General features: G+C 40.5%; 1 protein-coding gene across 5 annotated transcripts in view; it reads left to right on the forward strand.

Moving 5' to 3' along the window:
• Positions 1 to 2898: 2898 nt before the first annotated feature.
• The window catches only part of CTTNBP2NL (CTTNBP2 N-terminal like), a 37063-nt gene continuing 20819 nt past the window's right edge, over positions 2899 to 19142 (forward strand). Inside the window, exons 1-2 of one of the 5 annotated variants that reach the window (XM_035123020.2) lie at positions 2899 to 2968; positions 11465 to 11572. In XM_035123020.2, coding sequence (XP_034978911.2) covers positions 11474 to 11572 — 99 coding nt within the window. In that variant the 5' untranslated portion in view covers positions 2899 to 2968; positions 11465 to 11473. The other 4 variants (XM_035123019.2, XM_060277150.1, XM_035123022.2 and 1 more) reach the window with 4 other exon arrangements.

The following is a 19142-nucleotide window of genomic DNA, read 5'->3' on the forward strand; positions in this document are numbered from 1 at the left end:
TGAGCGGTCAAACAATGCTTCTAATGTTTGAGGGATGTTTTCTACAGTTCAGTTCTTCTGCGTAATTAAAATTGGTGTGCATTCATTGGCATTTCCTAGCAGGGTGACATATTAACACTGAAACATTGCTGAGTTAAATTAAACACAATGCATAGTGCTTTATGATATTTTAAGTGAATTGGTGGTATATAAATACTTCCACAAACAAACAAATTACTGTTAGCAATTTGGGGGGAGGGATGCATGAGAGAGTGACTTTCAGATGGAAATGTGGAAGACTCCTCTTGGGCACAGACCTTATTTGAGGGTCTGGGACCCTTTAATTAGCCAGCCACATTTCTTATCCTGTGTTCAGACACCTGTGGATAATGTGACTAATTTCTTATCTGTCCTATAGTCAGGGGCAGCTCTTGGCAGGGCTTCAGTGTCAGCCACCTGTTAGAGGAGCACTGCTATATAGTCATGTAGTCGCAGACAATGTTTATGTAAGATAGGAAAGGGGCTTGGGAACTCAACTCAATGTAGACCAAGACCATGAAGGATGCTACATACTGGTCATTAAATAAGTCCATCTCTTGCTGTTCTGAAAGAGTTCCACCAACTGAAGGGACCTAAGCTATCTAGCTTTTGCTTCCCTCTTCCATCCACCCCCCCCCCCGCCCCACCATCTTGCCTCAAATTAAATATGTTTGTCAAGGAACAGTACTGGTGTGCCCTTTGCTTTGCACCAATCCAAAAAGAACCTCTGCTCCCAGCAGAACACCCTCCAGTTTACATAAGAACATGAGGGGTCCCTGCTGGATCAGGCCAGTGGCCCATCTAGACCTGCGTCCTCTTCTCATCTTAACCAATGAGATGCCAGTGAGAAGCCTGAAAGCAGGACCTGAATACAACAGAAACTTCCCCTTCTGTTGTTTCTAGAGACTGGTATTCAGAACTATTTCTGCCTCTATCAGTGGAGTTAGAAGATAGTCATCAGGGACGGGTTAGTAGCCATGGATGTTCTTCATCCACTGTCATTGGCCAAGGCAATTTCCCTGCTGAAACCAGGCCTGAAAACAGATTGTAGTGGGTGCAGGTAATTAGAGGCAGTGCTACTGCCAGGTTATTTTGCACCCTAGGCAAGACTAACTACTGGCACACACACACACACACACACACACACAAATGCTAACTTCAATTTTTTTAAAAAAATGTATTGTAGGGGAAAAATGAAAGGCAAAAAACTTGAAACTTCAAAAAAAATTGCAAGATTAAGTAATGCAACAATCTTTGATTGTCTTTCTCAAATAAAAAAAGAAAATGTTTTAGGACACAAATCATTTTGAATTGGGATGTAAAGAGTCTCTTAAAAGTTTCCATTTCAGGCACATCAATTTTGTTACCAATTCCTTTAGTAACATGTTTGGGCAAGTTCAATTGATATAGTTGCCAAGCAATTATATTCTGCAACATTGTTGAGCAGATAAGTCTATATAGTTGCCAAGCAATTATATTTTGCGACATTGTTGAGCTTATGTAAGTTTTTGTAGTTTGAGCTTTGAGAAATTGCATTCAGCACTTTCCACTGGCACTGAAAGTGTGGGAAGAATCGTTGGAGGAACAGATACATTAGACAAATTATCCAGGAGTTTTTGTTGTAGTGTGAAAAGAACACTTTGTGGCAACATGAACTTTGGAAGTCTTTGAGCTATAGCTATAAATTCACATAAATTCTTCAGTATCAATATCTTGCTTCCATTGTGCATCAATGATTTTTCCAAATTACTGCTGGCCTTAAGTACATCTTAAGGAAGTTTTTTTGTTGATACTGTATATATTATACAGGAAGCCAGATAGAGAATTATATTGTTGTAGCTGTTGGAATCTCTCTTCCACAGACTGTATGGGCATATCTAAGACAGCATAGTAGAAACCTGCTTTGAATTTCTTCTTTGGAGTTTGTGGTGCCTCTTCTAAGGTATCATATTTCAGTTTCTTGCTCCTTTTCTAACTTGTTCTGTCTCAACATTTGGTACAAGGATTTCTAGCTGCTTTGCAATCTCAGTAGCACCTATCAGAACTTGCTGGGAAAATTTTCATCACACTCGCAGACCACAAAGGTAACTATCGGTCATTTGCAGCTGGCTTGTAGCTGAATTTAAAACATCTTCCTAATTTTGTAGTAACTTGCTGTAAAATTGACTTCAAAATGGATGTCTTACCATGTAAGAAGGGATACCACAAACTCGAACTTACCGATTGCATCAGCAAGGGCCTTAACTTCAATTCAGGAACAAAATTTAAAAAAAATCCTTCCAGCAGCACCTTAAAGACCAACTAAGTTTTTTATTTTGGTATGAGCTTTCGTGTGCATGCACACTTCTTCAGATACACTGAAATAGAAGGCCCCAGACGCTTATATGTAGAGAAAGTGTGGGGAGGGGTATCACTCAGAAGGGTGGTGGAAATGGGTGATTGACTGACTTCAATTCAGGAAGTATTTCCAGATAAACCTTTTAGGTGTGTGTCATCAAAAATCTCATCAAAAATATTGGGGGGGGGGAGTAAGCCCCACCCTGCATAATCGATCACATTGACGCAGCACACGCACACCATTTGAATGGGAATGCCCATTAACGGGGGTGAGGCTCAAATATTTTATTCTGGGCGAGGGGGCCAAATGGACCTTGGCCCCTAGGACTTGGATTCTATGCCCAGTCCTGCTGCAACCCCACCCCCCACGGCTGTATGCCACAGACTCTTTCGCTTGCTGAAGCGTTGGGACAGAAAAGCTTCCACTGGTACATTTCTGCCGCACTCGGCGACTGAAGTTTTACCTGGAAGCATTTTTGAATTTGGCGCCAGAGGGTCCGTCGCTAAGGTGGTTGCTAAGGACGCCTTGGGTTCTCAGAAAGACGTCGCTACTTCCTCCTTCCTTCCTGCATTCAGGCCAGGCTGAAGAAGGCACTCCTTGCGAATCGCTCTGGTAAGGGCTGCTTTCTCCGGGTCCTCCCCTCGCTGAGCCTTTTTGCATAAGGAAGGGGAGCTCTCTGTTTCCCACCCAGAGAAGGCTGCTTGTTTCTCTCTGTGTGTTTTTCCCTCCTCCACCCGGTGAAAAGGGTGTTTGCTTTGTTTCACTCGGCCACTGATAAAGTCTTCCACCGGGAGCTTGGCTACTTCAGCGTTGTCTGCCTTCTGTGCGTTGCCTTGCATGTAAGTTTAGAGCTGCTGGCTTAGAAAAGCTTCCTTTGCGTTTAAGTTTGGAGCAGCAGGTTTGGAATGCTCTCTCTGTTTGTTTGGTTAGAGCCCACACACAGCTTATTTTTTGCTTTCTTTTAAGACTACAGCTGCCTATTTATTTTTAAAAAAATGTTCTCTCTGTGTGTTTTTTGCATTTACGTTTGGAGATGCTCGTTTATCTATTATTTATTTATTTATTTATGGCTCTGTTTTTCGTTCAACTTTAGCTCCCCCTTAACTTTTGGCCTCGTCCACTTGGCCCTCCGAGCGATGGTAATAATCTGGTGCTCTGGCAGAAAAGGTTACCCTGCCCTTGTTTTAGAACATCGGGTACTGGGGAGGGGGGGGTGCATTGAGCAAGTCCCAAAAGGAAAAGCGGGAACTTCACAGATCAGTCTGCACCTTCAAATGCAACTCATGATCAATAAAAGTTATTGCAAAAAATAACTTGTACATTTGGCAAAAATAAGTGTTTGCTTGCACAGTTGTAACAGATACTATCATGGGAAAGCACAATTACCACTATATATTGTGTGGAATGACCCTGCATGTCTGGGACTTGGGAGCTGTGTGTGTGAGAGAGAGATATTCTAAGGTTTGGTTGCCTTGTAATCCATATTTAATTTCCTAAATGAGAGGCGCTGCTGAGCAAGATTTTACTGAGAATCCTCACAATCTCAGGAGTGTAAGGATGGTCGTGGTAACTTGGTGATACAGCATGAAGCACTTTGCACATGCAGAAGCTGAGCAAGTTTTTAAAAGCATGTTTGGAATGGAAGAAAGTGTATTTATTTGTTCTAAGTGATAAAATGAGTCTTTGTATGATAGCAACGAAGAGGGGGAAATGAAAATTTCTGGTGACTGTGGGGTACTGTGACCACAAAGGTATGTTTTGGGCAGGAGCAGGTCAGATAAACCTTGTGGTCACAGACTTTTTAGAGGATTGCTGTTTGAACTGTTTGGTTTTGGATTGTTTTAGATCTGCTTGAAAACGATTTGGTAAGTATTAAAAAAGAATTGAGGGTTTTTATTTATTTTTAATGGGTGCCAGGATAGTGTTCAATAGGACTTCTTTCTGGAAACAGGTTGAGACTAGGAAAATCAAATGGCTGAAACAAAAATAGAAAGTATTTACATTGACTGCTTAAATAAAGGGCTGCTTTGGACTACTGAAACATTTGCAGTGCATGACAATTTGTTTACTATATGTCAAACTTTATTCATGACTTGGTGAAGGATTCTGGCAATCACTTTATGTTTTGATGCCCTCTCAATTAATATTATAGTGATCTTACATGTCACCTGCAGTGGTATGTAGTTTTGTATGACATTAGAGAATATTGTAAAGCGTTTCTTCCTAGAATGATTTTTTTTATTTAGAAAACCTTTCAAAGTAATGAGATTCCTAATTTAGTAATTAAAATCTGTCTTATTAGTATTTTCAAAAATCAGTATTAATGTAGGATAAGGTTCCTCGAGGTTTGCCATCACTGTAGCTTACTCTAGCCACTACCTCCAATATCTCTGCTTCTTTTAAAGTTATTGCTTTTGCATGCCACTGCTATACTGAACCTGTGTTTGTTGAAGGTGTGCTTAGTGGCCATAACGGCACTGACAGCATAAGTTAGCAGGAGTTCTAAAAGCAAACACACTGTTGTATAGGAAATTAGTTGTATGTTCTAGTTTTTTCTAAAAATGAAGATGTTATATTTCTAACAATTACTAGCAGTAAATTAATTTGGATTGGCAGGAAACAAGGACTGAGGTTCTGATTTGGATATCTTGAATAATATGATTTTAAGACTTTTAATTCCTAGGCTCATGAACAGATTTGTATGTATTTCCTTTTGACTATAATAATACAAATATGCTCCTGCAGATCTCTTTAACTGCCACCACCCAAAACTATTGCTATCATGCATTTTGTAAATTTGATAATTTGTTATCCTCACCGCTTTGGCTATTGTGCCTCTAATATTAAGCAGAAATGTTGCAGCAACTATAGTTTGTTCACGTGCAACACTACACACATGCCAGTGTGGAGGAAATGGATGTCCGTATGGCCATTCTACACATTTCAGGCAACAAACAGTGATCTGGATTATACTCAGAATTATAATTCTCAAGATCCCATAATGCATCAGACTATTCCAGGACCCACTAGTGACATAGCTTTAATGGCTTTAATGTTATCTTAGGACACCACTAGATAATCTTGTGTGTTTTTCACTTCCCCATGCCTTTTTCAGCTTTCATTGTTGCTGCTGTCTCCAGCTGGCTTACCTCAGGCAGACTAAAATGGGGATTTCCACACTGAACACCGTCTGCCTCTTTTGGAAACATGTTGTGTCAGACTGATTTTTTTTTTGTTACAGTCCTTCTGACTGAGAAATCCAAGATGTAAAGTAAGGGTGGAGGGAGGTGTGGAGGAAAGTGAGAATGAAACAATTGTTCATGTGCTTGGGAGGTAACTTTGCACAATTAATCAGAGTGCATGGCTGCCCCCTGAAGGATGGTGTATGTCTTCCTGCTCATGAAGTCCAAGTGGTCTGCCCTTGATTCAGTTCTGGGTTTCATGCCATGTCACGTAAAAGGTCCCCTTTTGTATTATTTTATTATAGATATAGAATGGTTGGGGAACACTGAGCAGTCCGTTTCCCACTCCTGGTAAAAGCTCTATTTGACTCATTTGCAAAAGTTGCATTTCACTCATTTGCTACTACTAAGAGTATGTACAAGGATGAATGCGGAAAGCCCTTGAAAGGCTAGCTTGTATCTCAGAGTAAATGTTTGGCAGTTCCTGGATTGGCCAGAATGATATCCAGTTAGAATCACCAGAATATGATATGACGTGAACTGGAAAAAAAGCTCTTTATTAGGAGGATGATTGTGAGAAATGAATTGAAGCTACTGTCTTCAATTTGGAGAACTGAAGAAGGTAAACCAGCAGTGACTTTGTATGCTACTGTAGGTTTTGTGCAGCTTTCTATAAAAATGGCTATCTCACTATATGGTCTATGAAACGAGGGTGCTGCCATTTATCTATAAAGTAGTACCTCGGGTTAAGAACTGTATTCATTCTGGAGGTCCGTTTTTAACCTGAAACTGTTCTTAACCTGAGGTACCACTTTAGCTAATGGGGCCTCCCGCTCAGGGCCAGCCCTACGGCAAGGCTGGGGGGTGCTGGGCGCCGGGCTGCCAGGGGGGCGCCGGGCTGTGCCCGCCAGACAGCCGCGCTGGGAAATGGGGCGGGGGGGGGGCGCCGGAGGGATCTTCGCACCATGGCGCCAGGGCACCAGATATGCTTAAGATGGTCCTGCTCCCGCTGCTTTGCTGTCATGTGATTTCTGTTCTCAACCTGAAGCAAAGTTATTAACCCGAGGTACTATTTCTGGGTTAGTGGAGTCTGTAACCTAAAGTGTCTGTAACCTGAGGTACCACTGTACTTTACTCAGGGTTTGTGCCTCTGATAATTTCAAGATGGCAAAAAACTTTTAAATCCTTGCTTCTGCCCATCACTTCATGCTGGATGAAGGCAAACAAGTTGAAACCTCTTCCAGTAAGACATAAGCTGTACTCAAACATTTTATCTGGAAGGTGCGTTGGAGCTCTGACCCAACCAAATGGGCTTCTCTTTGTAGAATCATAGAATTGTAGAGTTGGAAGGGACCCTGAGGATCATCTAGTCCACCCCCATGCAATGCAGGAATAGGCAGTTTTCTCATACGGGGATCGAACCTGCAATCAGCACCATGCTCTATCTATCTAGCCAACTGAGCTGTCCAAGCATTTCATTTCTGATTTAACAGGTCTTCCAGTCACAGGGAGTTTTCTAAACTTGTTCAGCTGAATGCACTTAGAAATCCTCTTAGTATGTTTGCACTAAATGCACAAATGTCTGCAGAGGAGCCCCCACACCCAAAGATGTTGGTCTTGTTTCATTCTTATGTTTGGGTGAATGTATTACCATGGCTGAAGGAGCTATGGTTTAGGGAGCAAGCTGATTTTGATAGAGGTTTTCAACCAGTTTTAGATGGGTTGCCCTCCCGTTGAAAGACCTCATTCATAGCATGTTCATTGGTGGCAAGGAGTAACTTTAATCAATTTAAGGTGTTATTAACTATTATTCCTATCATTGCTGCCCATGGGCCAAACTGTTTAGAGCTGATGGGAGTTTTCCCAAAACTTTTGAAGGGCACCATGTTGGCTACCCCTCTTCTATAAGTAAAAAAAACCCCAAACATTCACAGGGTAGTTCTGATCATATCTGTTCTGCTTCCATTGCTGAATGTGAACAGCTACATGCCAGCTGATGCTGTGAACCAGATTTGGCTTGACAAATCCAAGCAATCATTCTTTACAGCACCAGTTAGCTATTTCTGCTCTCTTTTTAGGTGCTTCCAAGTCACACAGCCTGGCCTGTGTGAGTGATATTCATGAACAGCATTTCTTTGAGAACAGCCTCCAATTCACAGGCCCCATAGATGTGACTGTTGCAACCTCTGCCTTTAATGGACAAAGTGCTGGCTTAGATCTATCACTTGGCATCATTGCTAGCTGATTCTCAGAACAGTGCTGGAAATTCACAGTACAGCAAAGAGGGAAGTGCAAGAGAACTGGGGACAGAATAAATAAAAGAACAGGCATATATTTCTGATGATGGAAAGAATGTGTATCAAGTACCTTTCGTAGCGTTGGAGTTCCGCTTCTCAATAAAAGTTCTGAAAATGCCTCTCAAAAGACAGTGGAGATTATTGTTCCATTTTAAACCTAAGCAAAGCAGTAGCGGCACTATCCAGAGTTCTGTAGAAAAAAATTAGAAATACAAAAAACTGCATCCTCACAGACATCCTATAAATGTAGAGGAACCTGTGATTTTACCATATTAGTACTTAGAAAGTACTGAATGCCTTTGCAATCACTGAGAAGTTATTTAATTGGATTTCTTGTATACCTGCAGGATGAAGCAAAAAATATCAGATTTGCACAAACAGATATTTATTTGGCTGTTGCTGAATGAATCCCTCTTCTTCTTTTTAAAAAGGGAGACCTTTATTTTAAGTAGCTATCAGTCAGCATAGAAAAATAATTATTATTTTTGTTTGGCACAAGGATACATACTTGGCTATTAGAGTTTTCCAGGTTCATTTTTCTTCATATCTTTAGTACGAGACAGAGATAAGGGGCTAGTGATTGTGGGAAAGTGATGGTTTTCCCCCTCAAATGAAGAAAATTGGATCTCTAAGATTTTACATGCAAAGTTCTGAGTTGTGAAACTTTATAGTAAGCAATTGGACCCAGCTGAAGTGTGACTTGAGATGGACAGTACATGATGTCATTGAGTGTTACTTCTAGGTAAGTGGGCATAGGATTGCTGCCTAAATAACATTTTTGGAGTCCCATTGTATACTTGGCATTCTATACCATGTAGAGTGTAAATACTTTGTGCCATAAAGCCTTTGATGTGCCACAAGGCTTTACTGATTTTTTTTCCTTATTACTAGACATGCATTGAACTGTGCTTTTAAGCTGCTGCCCTATATATTTATTTATTAACATCAATTGAATTTTCTTTTGAGGCTACTGACATCTGGGTAAACACAATCCGAGTTGTGGTTTTTAGGCTGCATTCACAGTCTACTTAAAACTTACTCAGCTTAAGGATGCTGCAACTGCAACTGCCCTAGAGTAAGTGGGTTGTGGATACTTTTTAGCAATAGGAAAAAGGAATAACTTTTTAATCTCAAAAGTATATAGATAAACTGAATTAGCGCTACACATGTAAACTTCTGTAGAGGTTGCTGTTCTTGCATATATACCACAAGGAAGTACAGTAATACATTCCACGTTACGTGAAAATGACAGCATATTCTCAGCTAGCACCTTGGGGAGTTTTTGAAGTGCTTAAAATTCCAGGGTTACTTGGATACAATGAATTTAAATGAGGTTCGTGCACAGAGGAGCCTTGTTTCAGTAACAGGTATGCGCTGTCAAAGAGTTTAAGAAGGACAGGAAATATCTTCAATAATTGCAGGGAAATGCTGGCCTCTGTTTATTGTGGTTTATGCCAAGGAAATAGCACCAGGCATCTGAGGCAAAACCTTCAAACACAGATCTTTAAAAAAGAAAAACTGCTGATACATACTGCTGTATTGAGCTGGCCTTTCAGAAACGCTGCAATCAGTGTTTATTCTGATTGGTGTATTCACAAAATAATTGTGTGCTGCTTCACTCTGGCTAGAACGTGTGCATTTCGTGGTGACATTTTAAAAATTCGAGGGTAGCACAGAACTTACTAGCAGCAGGGTGGAAGAAGAAAGTATACTACAAAAATTATGTGGTCTATGTTTCTGCAACGGATAGTGTATAGATTATAGTGTGATGTAGAAAAACTCATGAGTTCAAGAAGCAGCTTCAGTTGATGTCAGTCCTTCCCAACATGAAAATATCTGTCAGATTTTGGTTTTTTTATATTACAATCAGTGGAATATATGGTCATCTGTTTACTGCTGTTAAGTAAAACATTTCTGAACGTCAGTTACCAACCATTTGCTGCTACTTCTATCTCACAGCTTTTCTGTAGAGAAGTGCTATTTCCTGTCAAGGTTCTGAAAACTTTATGCAACTCATCAAACTCTAGATGTAAAAACCCAAGACAAAGGTGTACTACTGTTTGGAATGGTTTATTTTTAAGTATGGTAAATTGTGGTCCATCGTATTTTGCTTTATGTAGCAGTGCCTTCCTGAAGGGCCTGTTGGAGTTGCCAGGAAGTTATAGCAACAGGGCAAATGTGTGCCTGAGGGAAGGATTTCACAAAGTGATGGAAATGTGGCTGTTAACTTCAAGAACAACATATCACCTTCTCTGTTGTGTCGGTACCAATTTAGGTCTGTCTGGTCTTGTTGGAAATTATGAAAGCAGGCGTTTGTGAGTTTTCCAAAGTGTTTAAACTTCCCCTAGACAGTCAACTTGTTTATCTGCAATACTGAATGTACATGGTATGATGACTGTTGTAATGAGCATTTATGCTGGGATCAAACAGCCACAATACCACAAAGAGCCACAGTTGTCCTTTCATTTGGAGAAGAATCTCTAATGAGATCAGCAGTGTCTTTTCTCTCCCTGCCCTGCCTTTGACATCTTTAGTGTTCTGCTGAAGAACCTAAAACGGTATTTCATCTTGAGCTCCAGTATGGGACTGGTCCAATGAATGCAGTGAGAATTCAGCAGATGGCCTGGTTTCTTGCGACATATTCAGTACATTCATACATCTCTGAGCAGCTGGATCACTACTATGCCTTAAACAAATCTAAATGTGTCTTTGTTTAGATCAACATATTATAATACAAATCACTTGCAAAGTGGTAATGGATGTAGAACATTTTGCATCCAATAGTCTCTTAAGCATACAGAAACTTTGAGATAGCTGTATCATAATTTCAAGATGCTAGCTTGCTGTAATTTATTTTTTTGACTATTTGATGGAATAAAGTGAGTAGTTGGACTCAAAATGTGTAAGGAAACTGACTTTGGGTAATATGCTTTCAAGTGATTGCCATCGTTGTTGTTGTTGTTGTTGTTTAGTCGTGTCTGACTCTTCGTGACCCCATGGACCAGAGCACACCAGGCTATGCCAGCATGCCTGCCAAGAAAACTCCATGGGATTGGTATCGTAGTGACTTCTAATAGATGGGGCTTCAAATTTATTAGGTAGGATGACTCCTAGTGATTCCAGCATGAGTGAACACCTTGAAACTTTGTCAGAGAATGTCTGTATAAAGTAGGTAAGATGTGGTTTTGCCACACTCTATGTAGTATTTCAAACATTAATTTTTAAGTCTAAAATTGTAGGGCTTTAGAATGATTCTCAATGGGATATTTAGCTATATAGTCTAAATGCCGAGTATGGTTAATGAGCCCTCTCATTATCCTAGTTAAATGGGTTGTTACTTGGTTGCTAGTGCTGCTGTATTAAAAGTTGTGTTGTTCCCAGGCCATCTGGGTGTGCATATGCTTGTGAGCCCAGGGGAAACAGTGAAGGATTGCTGATTTGCAAAGTAATTTTGCTGGCCGTAAAAAAGGAGAAGTGTTGGGTGGGTGTGTTTGGTAAAGGAGCTTCCAGACTGAAACCTTGGAAACTTCAAACTTGCATGTCATAAGTTCTTTATGGCATTATAAAAGTATGCTTGCTGGTTGTTCAAAAACAGCATCTAGCTTTATGCTCTCTCTCTCTCTCTCCAGGTGTTCAAGATGAATCTGGACAAACTCAGCAAACCTGAACTATTGACACTATTTAGCATTCTTGAAGGGGAACTAGAAGCCCAAGATGTTGTCATAGAAGCCTTGAAGGTAAGCTATAAATTACTGGAAGAGCTGCTATGCAAGAGTGCTGCTGCAGGTGCTGTCCTCATTTTCCACCCATAGATAAATTGTTTGCTAGCAATGGTTTATATACTGTTCAACAGTTCAGGCTTTATTAGCAGCCTTGGACCTCAAGTGCTACGTAGCCGCGTATACATTGGCATTTCATGTCCAAATTGATGAAAGGTACAGAAAGTGCCATGGTTAAACACCTTGATTACTACAAATTCAAACACATCATTTCAAAATCAGAATTGTTCTGATTTCATCACAGAAGTATAGTGCAACTTGAAGATCTTGTTCTAACTGTCATGTTTCAGCATGTTCTTCTAAAGAAATGGCCTGGTGAACAGCAGTTGTAGGAGTCTCAACAGGCAGGAGCAGCAATACAGATATTTCCTCTGAATACCTAACTATCCCTGTTGGTTTCTATCAGTCCTCTTCTGAGGCCTCCTCTGCAGTACAATACTTGTACAGGGTTAAAGTCTGTTGCTAGGAGACATATTGGCATGATTTGGTTCTCAATAGACCTTATCCGCCTAGTATTTTAAAGTGTTTTCATTGTGTTTAATTTATGCTTACCCCTTTTTTGCATTTTTGGTTGGCAGCGATGAAAACAAGGCTTGCTTGGTAAATGTATGTATTTGCTTAACTACTTAAAGAATAAACAAGAAGAATGAACCATCACAATTTCCATTGGTGTTTTCTGCAAGGGTAAATAACAAAGCACAATTCAAAGTGTTGGTGCTGACCTTTAAAGCCCTAAACGGCCTCGGTCCAGTATACCTGAAGGAGTGTCTCCACCTCCATTGTTCAGCCTGACACTGAAGTCCAGCGTTGAGGGCCTTCTGGTGGTTCCCTCACTGAGAGAAGCGAAGTTACAGAGAACCAGGCAGATGGCCTTCTCAGTAGTTACCGAAAGTTCATAACCTGAGGTGTTCGTAAACCGAGGTACCACTGTATCTTGCACATTAGGCTGTATGAATTGAGCTGTGTGCCAGATGGAGTCACCCAGGCAAGGGCAAAATCTGTAATGAATGTTTTAGTGCTGCCTGAAAGCTAAAAGAGAGCTACTGCTACTGCTGTAAGACTGTTCCACCTCAATATCTTCTAGGGCAGGGGGTAAAAACATGTGATTGTTTAAAGGAATTTAAAGACCCAAATTTTATTGGGTGTTAATTAACACCCAATAAAAGCAACCAACTGTGCTTTTTCAGGGATCGAGTTTGCAGGAACATTTGTTGCAGCATCCGCTGCTGCTATGCTGTTAGATCCTGGGTTCTTCTGGGGCTTAGCAGCTGGAACTTTCTGCCTGCCAGCCTCATGGAATCTGTAAGCAAACAAACCCACTCGGGGAATCAAGTTGTTGAGCAAAAATAATCTCCCTTCCACTGCCTTTACGTCTCCACCTGCTGTGAATTGTTGCAGGTCCCCACATGTCTGTATCAAAATTAATTAGAAGGCATTTGAATGAGTAGTCTGGGCACTTGCTGTTGCCACAGCAAGTAGCATGATGGATCAAATCAAAACACAGATCAGCAAAACAAATATCAGTTTTGCTCAAAAGTCCCACAAATGTGGAAAGAAAGAAAACAAGATGCCATTGTTGAAAACCTGCCTAGTCGCTTTGAAACCTGTAAGTGCTCTGGCTTCTCTTAACCCACCCTGTACCCCCACTGCACACCGACCCACTGCTGTCACTGCCAGAGGTACAGGAATGTCATAGAATTAGCATAAATATTGGAAGTACTTGGCAGTTTAAACTCTCAGCCTATAACGCCTAGAAAAAGAAGGGGATTCATGCTTTTGGTGGGAAGGGATGTAAAGACATATGGAGGCAATGCCAATGCAGAAGGAAGAGGGGATGCTCTGGTTAATAATAATAATAATAATATATAATAATAATAATAATAATAATAATAATAATAATAATAATATATTTATACCCTGCCCATCTGCCTGGGTTTCCCCAGCCACTCTGAGCGGCTTCCAAAGGAATATTAAAAACATAATAAAACGTCAAACATTAAAAACTTCCCTAAACAGGGCTGCATTCAGATTTCTTCTAAAAGTCAGATAGTTGTTTATTTCCTTTGACATCTGATGGGAGGTCATTCCACAGGGTGGGTGCCACTACCGAGAAGGCCCTCTGCTTGTTTCCCTGTAATCTCACTTCTTCCAGTGAGGGAACAGCTCTAAGGCCCTCGGAGCCGGACCTCAGTGTCAGGGCTAAATGATGCGGATGGAAACGCTCCTTCAGGTGCATCTTCTCTTTGAGCTCCCTTTCTGCCTTTCCATTTTTTAACATAGGTAATTGATGCACATATGGCAACTGTAGTCTATAGACTACATACTTGGCTGTCTGAGTTGCACCTGAGTTGACTCTGCATCTTGTTCCAAACAGAACAAGGAAGGGAGATAAGTAATTCTCCTTTCCTGTTCCACATATTAGGAAGAGGAAAATCAGGTGCTTCCTGCTTATCCTGCTCTGGATACTGAGGGATAAAAGCTGAATGTATGCACAAACATTTTATTTTTAAAGCAAACCTGTTTGAATAAAACCATTTAATAAAGCTGTCTTCTCTCTTTTCTCTTGGGGGAGATTCAGATATGAATTCCAGTTCCAGGTTTTTCATGTAGTATAAACTGATTTCATTTCTGCAAAATATGTGCAATACTTCCTCAGCAGACAATGATTTCTGGTTCTGTCTGAGCTGGCTGTCTTTAAAATAAAAAAGGACCCTTTATCCTTCTTTCACTTGGCTTCTTCCTCTTTTTTATTCTTCCTCTTTATTATTAATTTAGAAAACATCTGAAGGCAGCCCTGTTTAGGGAAGTTTTTAATGTGTGACATTTTAATGTATATTTAATCTTTGTTAGAAGCCACCCAGAGTGGCTAGGGAAACCCTATTATTATTATTATTATTATTATTATTATTATTATTATTATTTTGTTTCCTCATGCTTTTTATTTACCACTTTCTTACTACTGATTCTGAGGAATGAATCCAGTATTTTAGTGACTTTATTAAAGCTTTATCTAGTATATGCAAGCAAAACCAATGTGTCTTCCCATTTGGTAATTTTGGGAAAGGAAGGAAATGGGCCTCTTTCTGCAGCCAACTATGGGGAAGTCCATGTGCTCATCGTTTTCAAAATCTGTGCGAAGATACTACTTCTAATCGCAAATGACACTGGCTTTTATCCAACAGAAGCCTGTGAAATGACTTCTGAGGAAGGGGAATTTCCTGCCCCCATTGCTGCAGCCCTCAGAATCCCCTGATAAGTGTCTCCTGAGGGTGTTGTTCTTTTAGGTGAATTGCTGATCCATCTTTACAGACTAAATAAGAACTCCCATTCTAACACTTTAGGATAAGATTTGGCATTTCGTACCGACTTATGTATATGGTTATTCATCAATGCTAGCTAAGAACAAAAGGAGTTGTTCACCTGCTACGCGTGTATGAGAAATTCAGTTTGCATTTAAAGGTGAAACTTACCTAGGACACTTTTCTTATCAAGATGCAAATTAAAACAGACATCCTTTGAAATTTGCACTTCTCTGAATTTTGCAATGCTGTTCTCCTACCCAGTAGAACTGTGTGCAAAAATGCATAAATTAGGGAAAACAACATTAAAATGAATTACATTTCGGAAAACCGCTTTGCAAAAATGTGTTTAAGTAAAATTACATACAAATAAGTGAATATTAGTAGAAATTCAGTGACGAATTTTCAACAACTTTTTAAATTAAAACAAAAACAAAACCTGACATGGATATGTGAAGAACTGAACTTGTGGTTGAAAACATGAGAGAAACCAGAACTGACAGATTCACCCATCCCTGCCACCTGCACTAACTTGAAGAATAAGCTGAGCATTATGCTTTCTCAAGTAGCAAACTATACAAATACTGCAAGATAATGAAAATTGCTCATTTAAATTGAAGCTCATTTGGGAGAAACCTATCTTGTTTTACTTCACCTTTGTGATTTAATTCCTGCATCATTGCAAAAAATTTTGCACATGAATTTAATTACTGTTTGTCTAAGATGAAGAATTTACACAAAGAGAGAGAAAGAGAACTATTTCAAGCTATATAGTGTTTGAAAGATGTACGTTCCAAGGAAATGGACAAAAATAATTGAAATAGTACACAGTGGGATAGCTGAACTTTTAACGGATGGTATAGGAAAGAGGAAAATTGGTGAGAGTAACATTAGCCTTTCAGCCTTGAGGAACAGTCTTAATTGTGTAACAAGATTATCTGCCTGGTGGAGGCTGGACCCGACACCTCCCGGCTCAGCTGGCCGGTTCGTGCCACGGTGGTCACAGCAGATGGAGGCTCTGGGCATGGCGTTGCTTCAGCATGGCATGGTGGAGGCGGGCGAGGGCGGCGAGCTGATTCCAGGAGGTGCCACATCCAGCCTCCGCCTCTTCCCTGGCGCCCTCGAGAACTTGGCGCCCCGTGCCACTAGCCTCTATGGTTAAGATGCCCCTGCCCCTGTATCGCAAATACTGTTTATTAATTTATACCATCCAGGAACAGGCCCTGGTACCCTAGATCTATGACACTACTAATATAGAACTTGAGAAGGGGAGAGAATTAATGGCAGCAGCTCAGAATTTGTTATGGGAGCCAGAAACCTTCAGAGGAGATCTGTGGTAAGCAATACAATTTAGAAATCTTCCCCGTAAAATGTAAACCTATTTTTTGCTATTAAAGGCTCCATTTACCTGGGTAGTAGGTTCATGGTAATCTAAAGTCATTGGGTGCAAATTTCACTCTGCAGAGGTGGTAAAGTGTAGACAAAGTGCCACACCTTATTCTTGTATATAAAGCAGATTGATCACTTGATTGAGAAAGTGGCATGATTAGCCAAATGAGCTTTGTGTTTCTGTGTTTTCTTTTCATACACTGGCAGCTTTTAGCCATTATTGTACAGAACATCATTCTGATTTGGAGCTTCTGCAGACTAGAGATAAGAGGTTTCAGTCTTTTATCAAGTTTCTGGATGACAGATTACTTGCATTAATCTAGTCTCATTCTCTCTCTACCCCTATGTTATGATCTCACTCTGTGTTTATTTTCAAACGTCTGTCTCTAGGAGGGGGGAAAACTAGCAATAAGGAAGTTCAAGATTGCATGGTATGCTATTTAAAGAAGATGCATTTTCTGTGATCTAGAAGAGGCACTGAATTGTAAACCACCCTGTGATCCCTGGATGAAGGGTGTTAAAGAAATTCAATAGTAGTAATAAGTACTGTAGTAGTAATGATGATGGTGAAAGCAGCTTGACAAATGCAGGATCTTATAGCCAGTGATTTTTTCTGGGGGTACACAGAGGTACACATAGCCCTAAACATTTTGAGAATCTTAATACTTTTGTCCATTTACAGTATTTATTTCTCCCAATTCGAACTATTAAATGATTTTATTGAGTCACTATGAGAGTAAAGGTAAAGGGACCCCTGACCATTAGGTCCAGTCATGACCGACTCTGGGGTTGTGGCGCTCATCTCGCGTTATTGGCCAAGGGAGCAGGCATACAGCTTCCAGGTCATGTGGCCAACATGACTAAGCTGCTTCTGGCAAACCAGAGCAGTGCACCGAAATGCTCTTTACCTTCCTGCTGTAGCAGTACCTATTTATCTACTTGCACTTTGACATGCTTTCGAACTGCTAAGTTGGCAGGAGCTGGGACCGAGCAACAGGAGCTCACCCCGTCGTGGGGATTCAAACCGCCGACCTTCTGATCAGCAAGCCCTAGGCTCTGTGGTTTAACCCACAGTGCCACCCGCACCCCACACTATGAGAGTACCCCTAAACATTTTTTAAGGGAAAAAAGCACTGCTTTATAGCACAGTGAAGCCAGGTGTTTAAGCAGCTTACATGTATGATGTTATAAAGGGACAAGAAACACAATGGTTGGTATAACTCTGTTTCTTTGCTTCAGAAATACTGATAGCAACCAAACATTTTTGAACAGATCTAGAGGATGTGTTGTGGGTAAGGAGGGGAAAAAAACCAGTGGGAAGTATTCTCCAAAGGCAGTATGGAAATAATAATGAAAGTGTCTTACTTTCAAAGTGTAGCTTGTTTCATGCAGTGAACAACTCTTAATTCAATACAGTGGTACCTCTAGTTACGAACTTAATTTGTTCCTGTTCTTAACTAGAGGCACACTTTCGGTAATGGGGCCTCTTGCTGCCGCTGTGCTGCTGGCACACAATTTCCATTCTCATCCTGGGGCAAAGTTCTCAACTCGAGGTAACTCTTCCAGGTTAGTGGAGTTTGTAACCTGAAGTGTTTGTAACTCAAGGTACCACTGTACTAGCAAGTGCCCTGTACTCAGTGGCATCTTTCCATATCTGTGCTTTGCTCTTTGCCCTGCTCATTACTGCAGCTGCTACTTGCCCATGCCTCCATTGAGTCTTTTTTCCTTCACCCGGGAAACAGTGTTGGAGCTGATGCTGGGGATCTAAGCAGTTCTTTTCTCTCGGGAAAATGTCCTCTAGAGTAAATGCAGTAATGCAAGTGTTCAAGGCAACTGCCTTTGTCTCTTTAGCTATATTCCTTTTTGCAAGCAAACTTAATAATGGCTCATTACTCTCATTCAGACTCAACAAGTTTGTCAGTGCGGACTTCCCTATCAGTGTGGCGGCAAGGAAATGGGAAGTTTTCACTTTGTAGATTAACTGCCACTTGCCTTATGTTACAAATCTGAACAAACTGGTTGTCTTGCGGGCATCTTGATGTCTGCACGGCAATATAATTGAAAATACTATAATTAACCAATAATATGCATAATCATTCTTTCTTTCTTTTTCTTTAAAAAAAAATCCTCTCAAATGAGTCAATGTCTCATGATCTGGCTGTTTCCTGTTTTCCTAATCTCATCAGGCTTTAAAGATTTGTCCTCCCGGACAAATTACTCCATATTGGAGAAAGATCTGTCTTTTAGGATTTCCTGCTTTGCGGTTGTAGTTTTTTTAACTCATAGCAACCCATGAATTGAACAGTTTTTTGAAGTAAACAATTGTTCCATTTCTGGACAAACATAAAATTGAACACACATACAGAGTGGCTATTCACAAGTCTATTTTATATATTGGTATTTTGAGATTGCTTTAATCTGGGGTCGCTTTAAAGGCTTCTGTGAAAACATAGCTATGGTTTTCTTCTTGAGAAAAATACATTCTTTGGTCCCTGTCCAAAATGCCTACAAACTGGGGAGTCTCTTCATTTCTTCAGAATCTCAGTGAAAATGTTTTCTTACATATTTATTTTAATTTTATTACATATCCCACCTTTGAGGCTACCAGGGAACCCAAGGTGGTGTGCATGTGGTTTTCAGGCAATCACTTCAGGAAGGTGGTGACCTCATGAGCCTTCAGACCATATCCTGGAACATGCTCAAATCATTCCTTACTAATAGTGGCTCATTCTGTGCTACCTCCCAGCTACCACCTCTTTTAACAAGTGTAATAGATCCAGCAACAAAATGTTACAGATTGTAGAGGGTACATTATTGCCTTCTATACAAATAGCTTGCTT

This window comes from Zootoca vivipara, chromosome 7 (genome assembly GCF_963506605.1).
Source record: "Zootoca vivipara chromosome 7, rZooViv1.1, whole genome shotgun sequence".
Taxonomy (NCBI): Eukaryota; Metazoa; Chordata; class Lepidosauria; order Squamata; family Lacertidae; genus Zootoca; species Zootoca vivipara.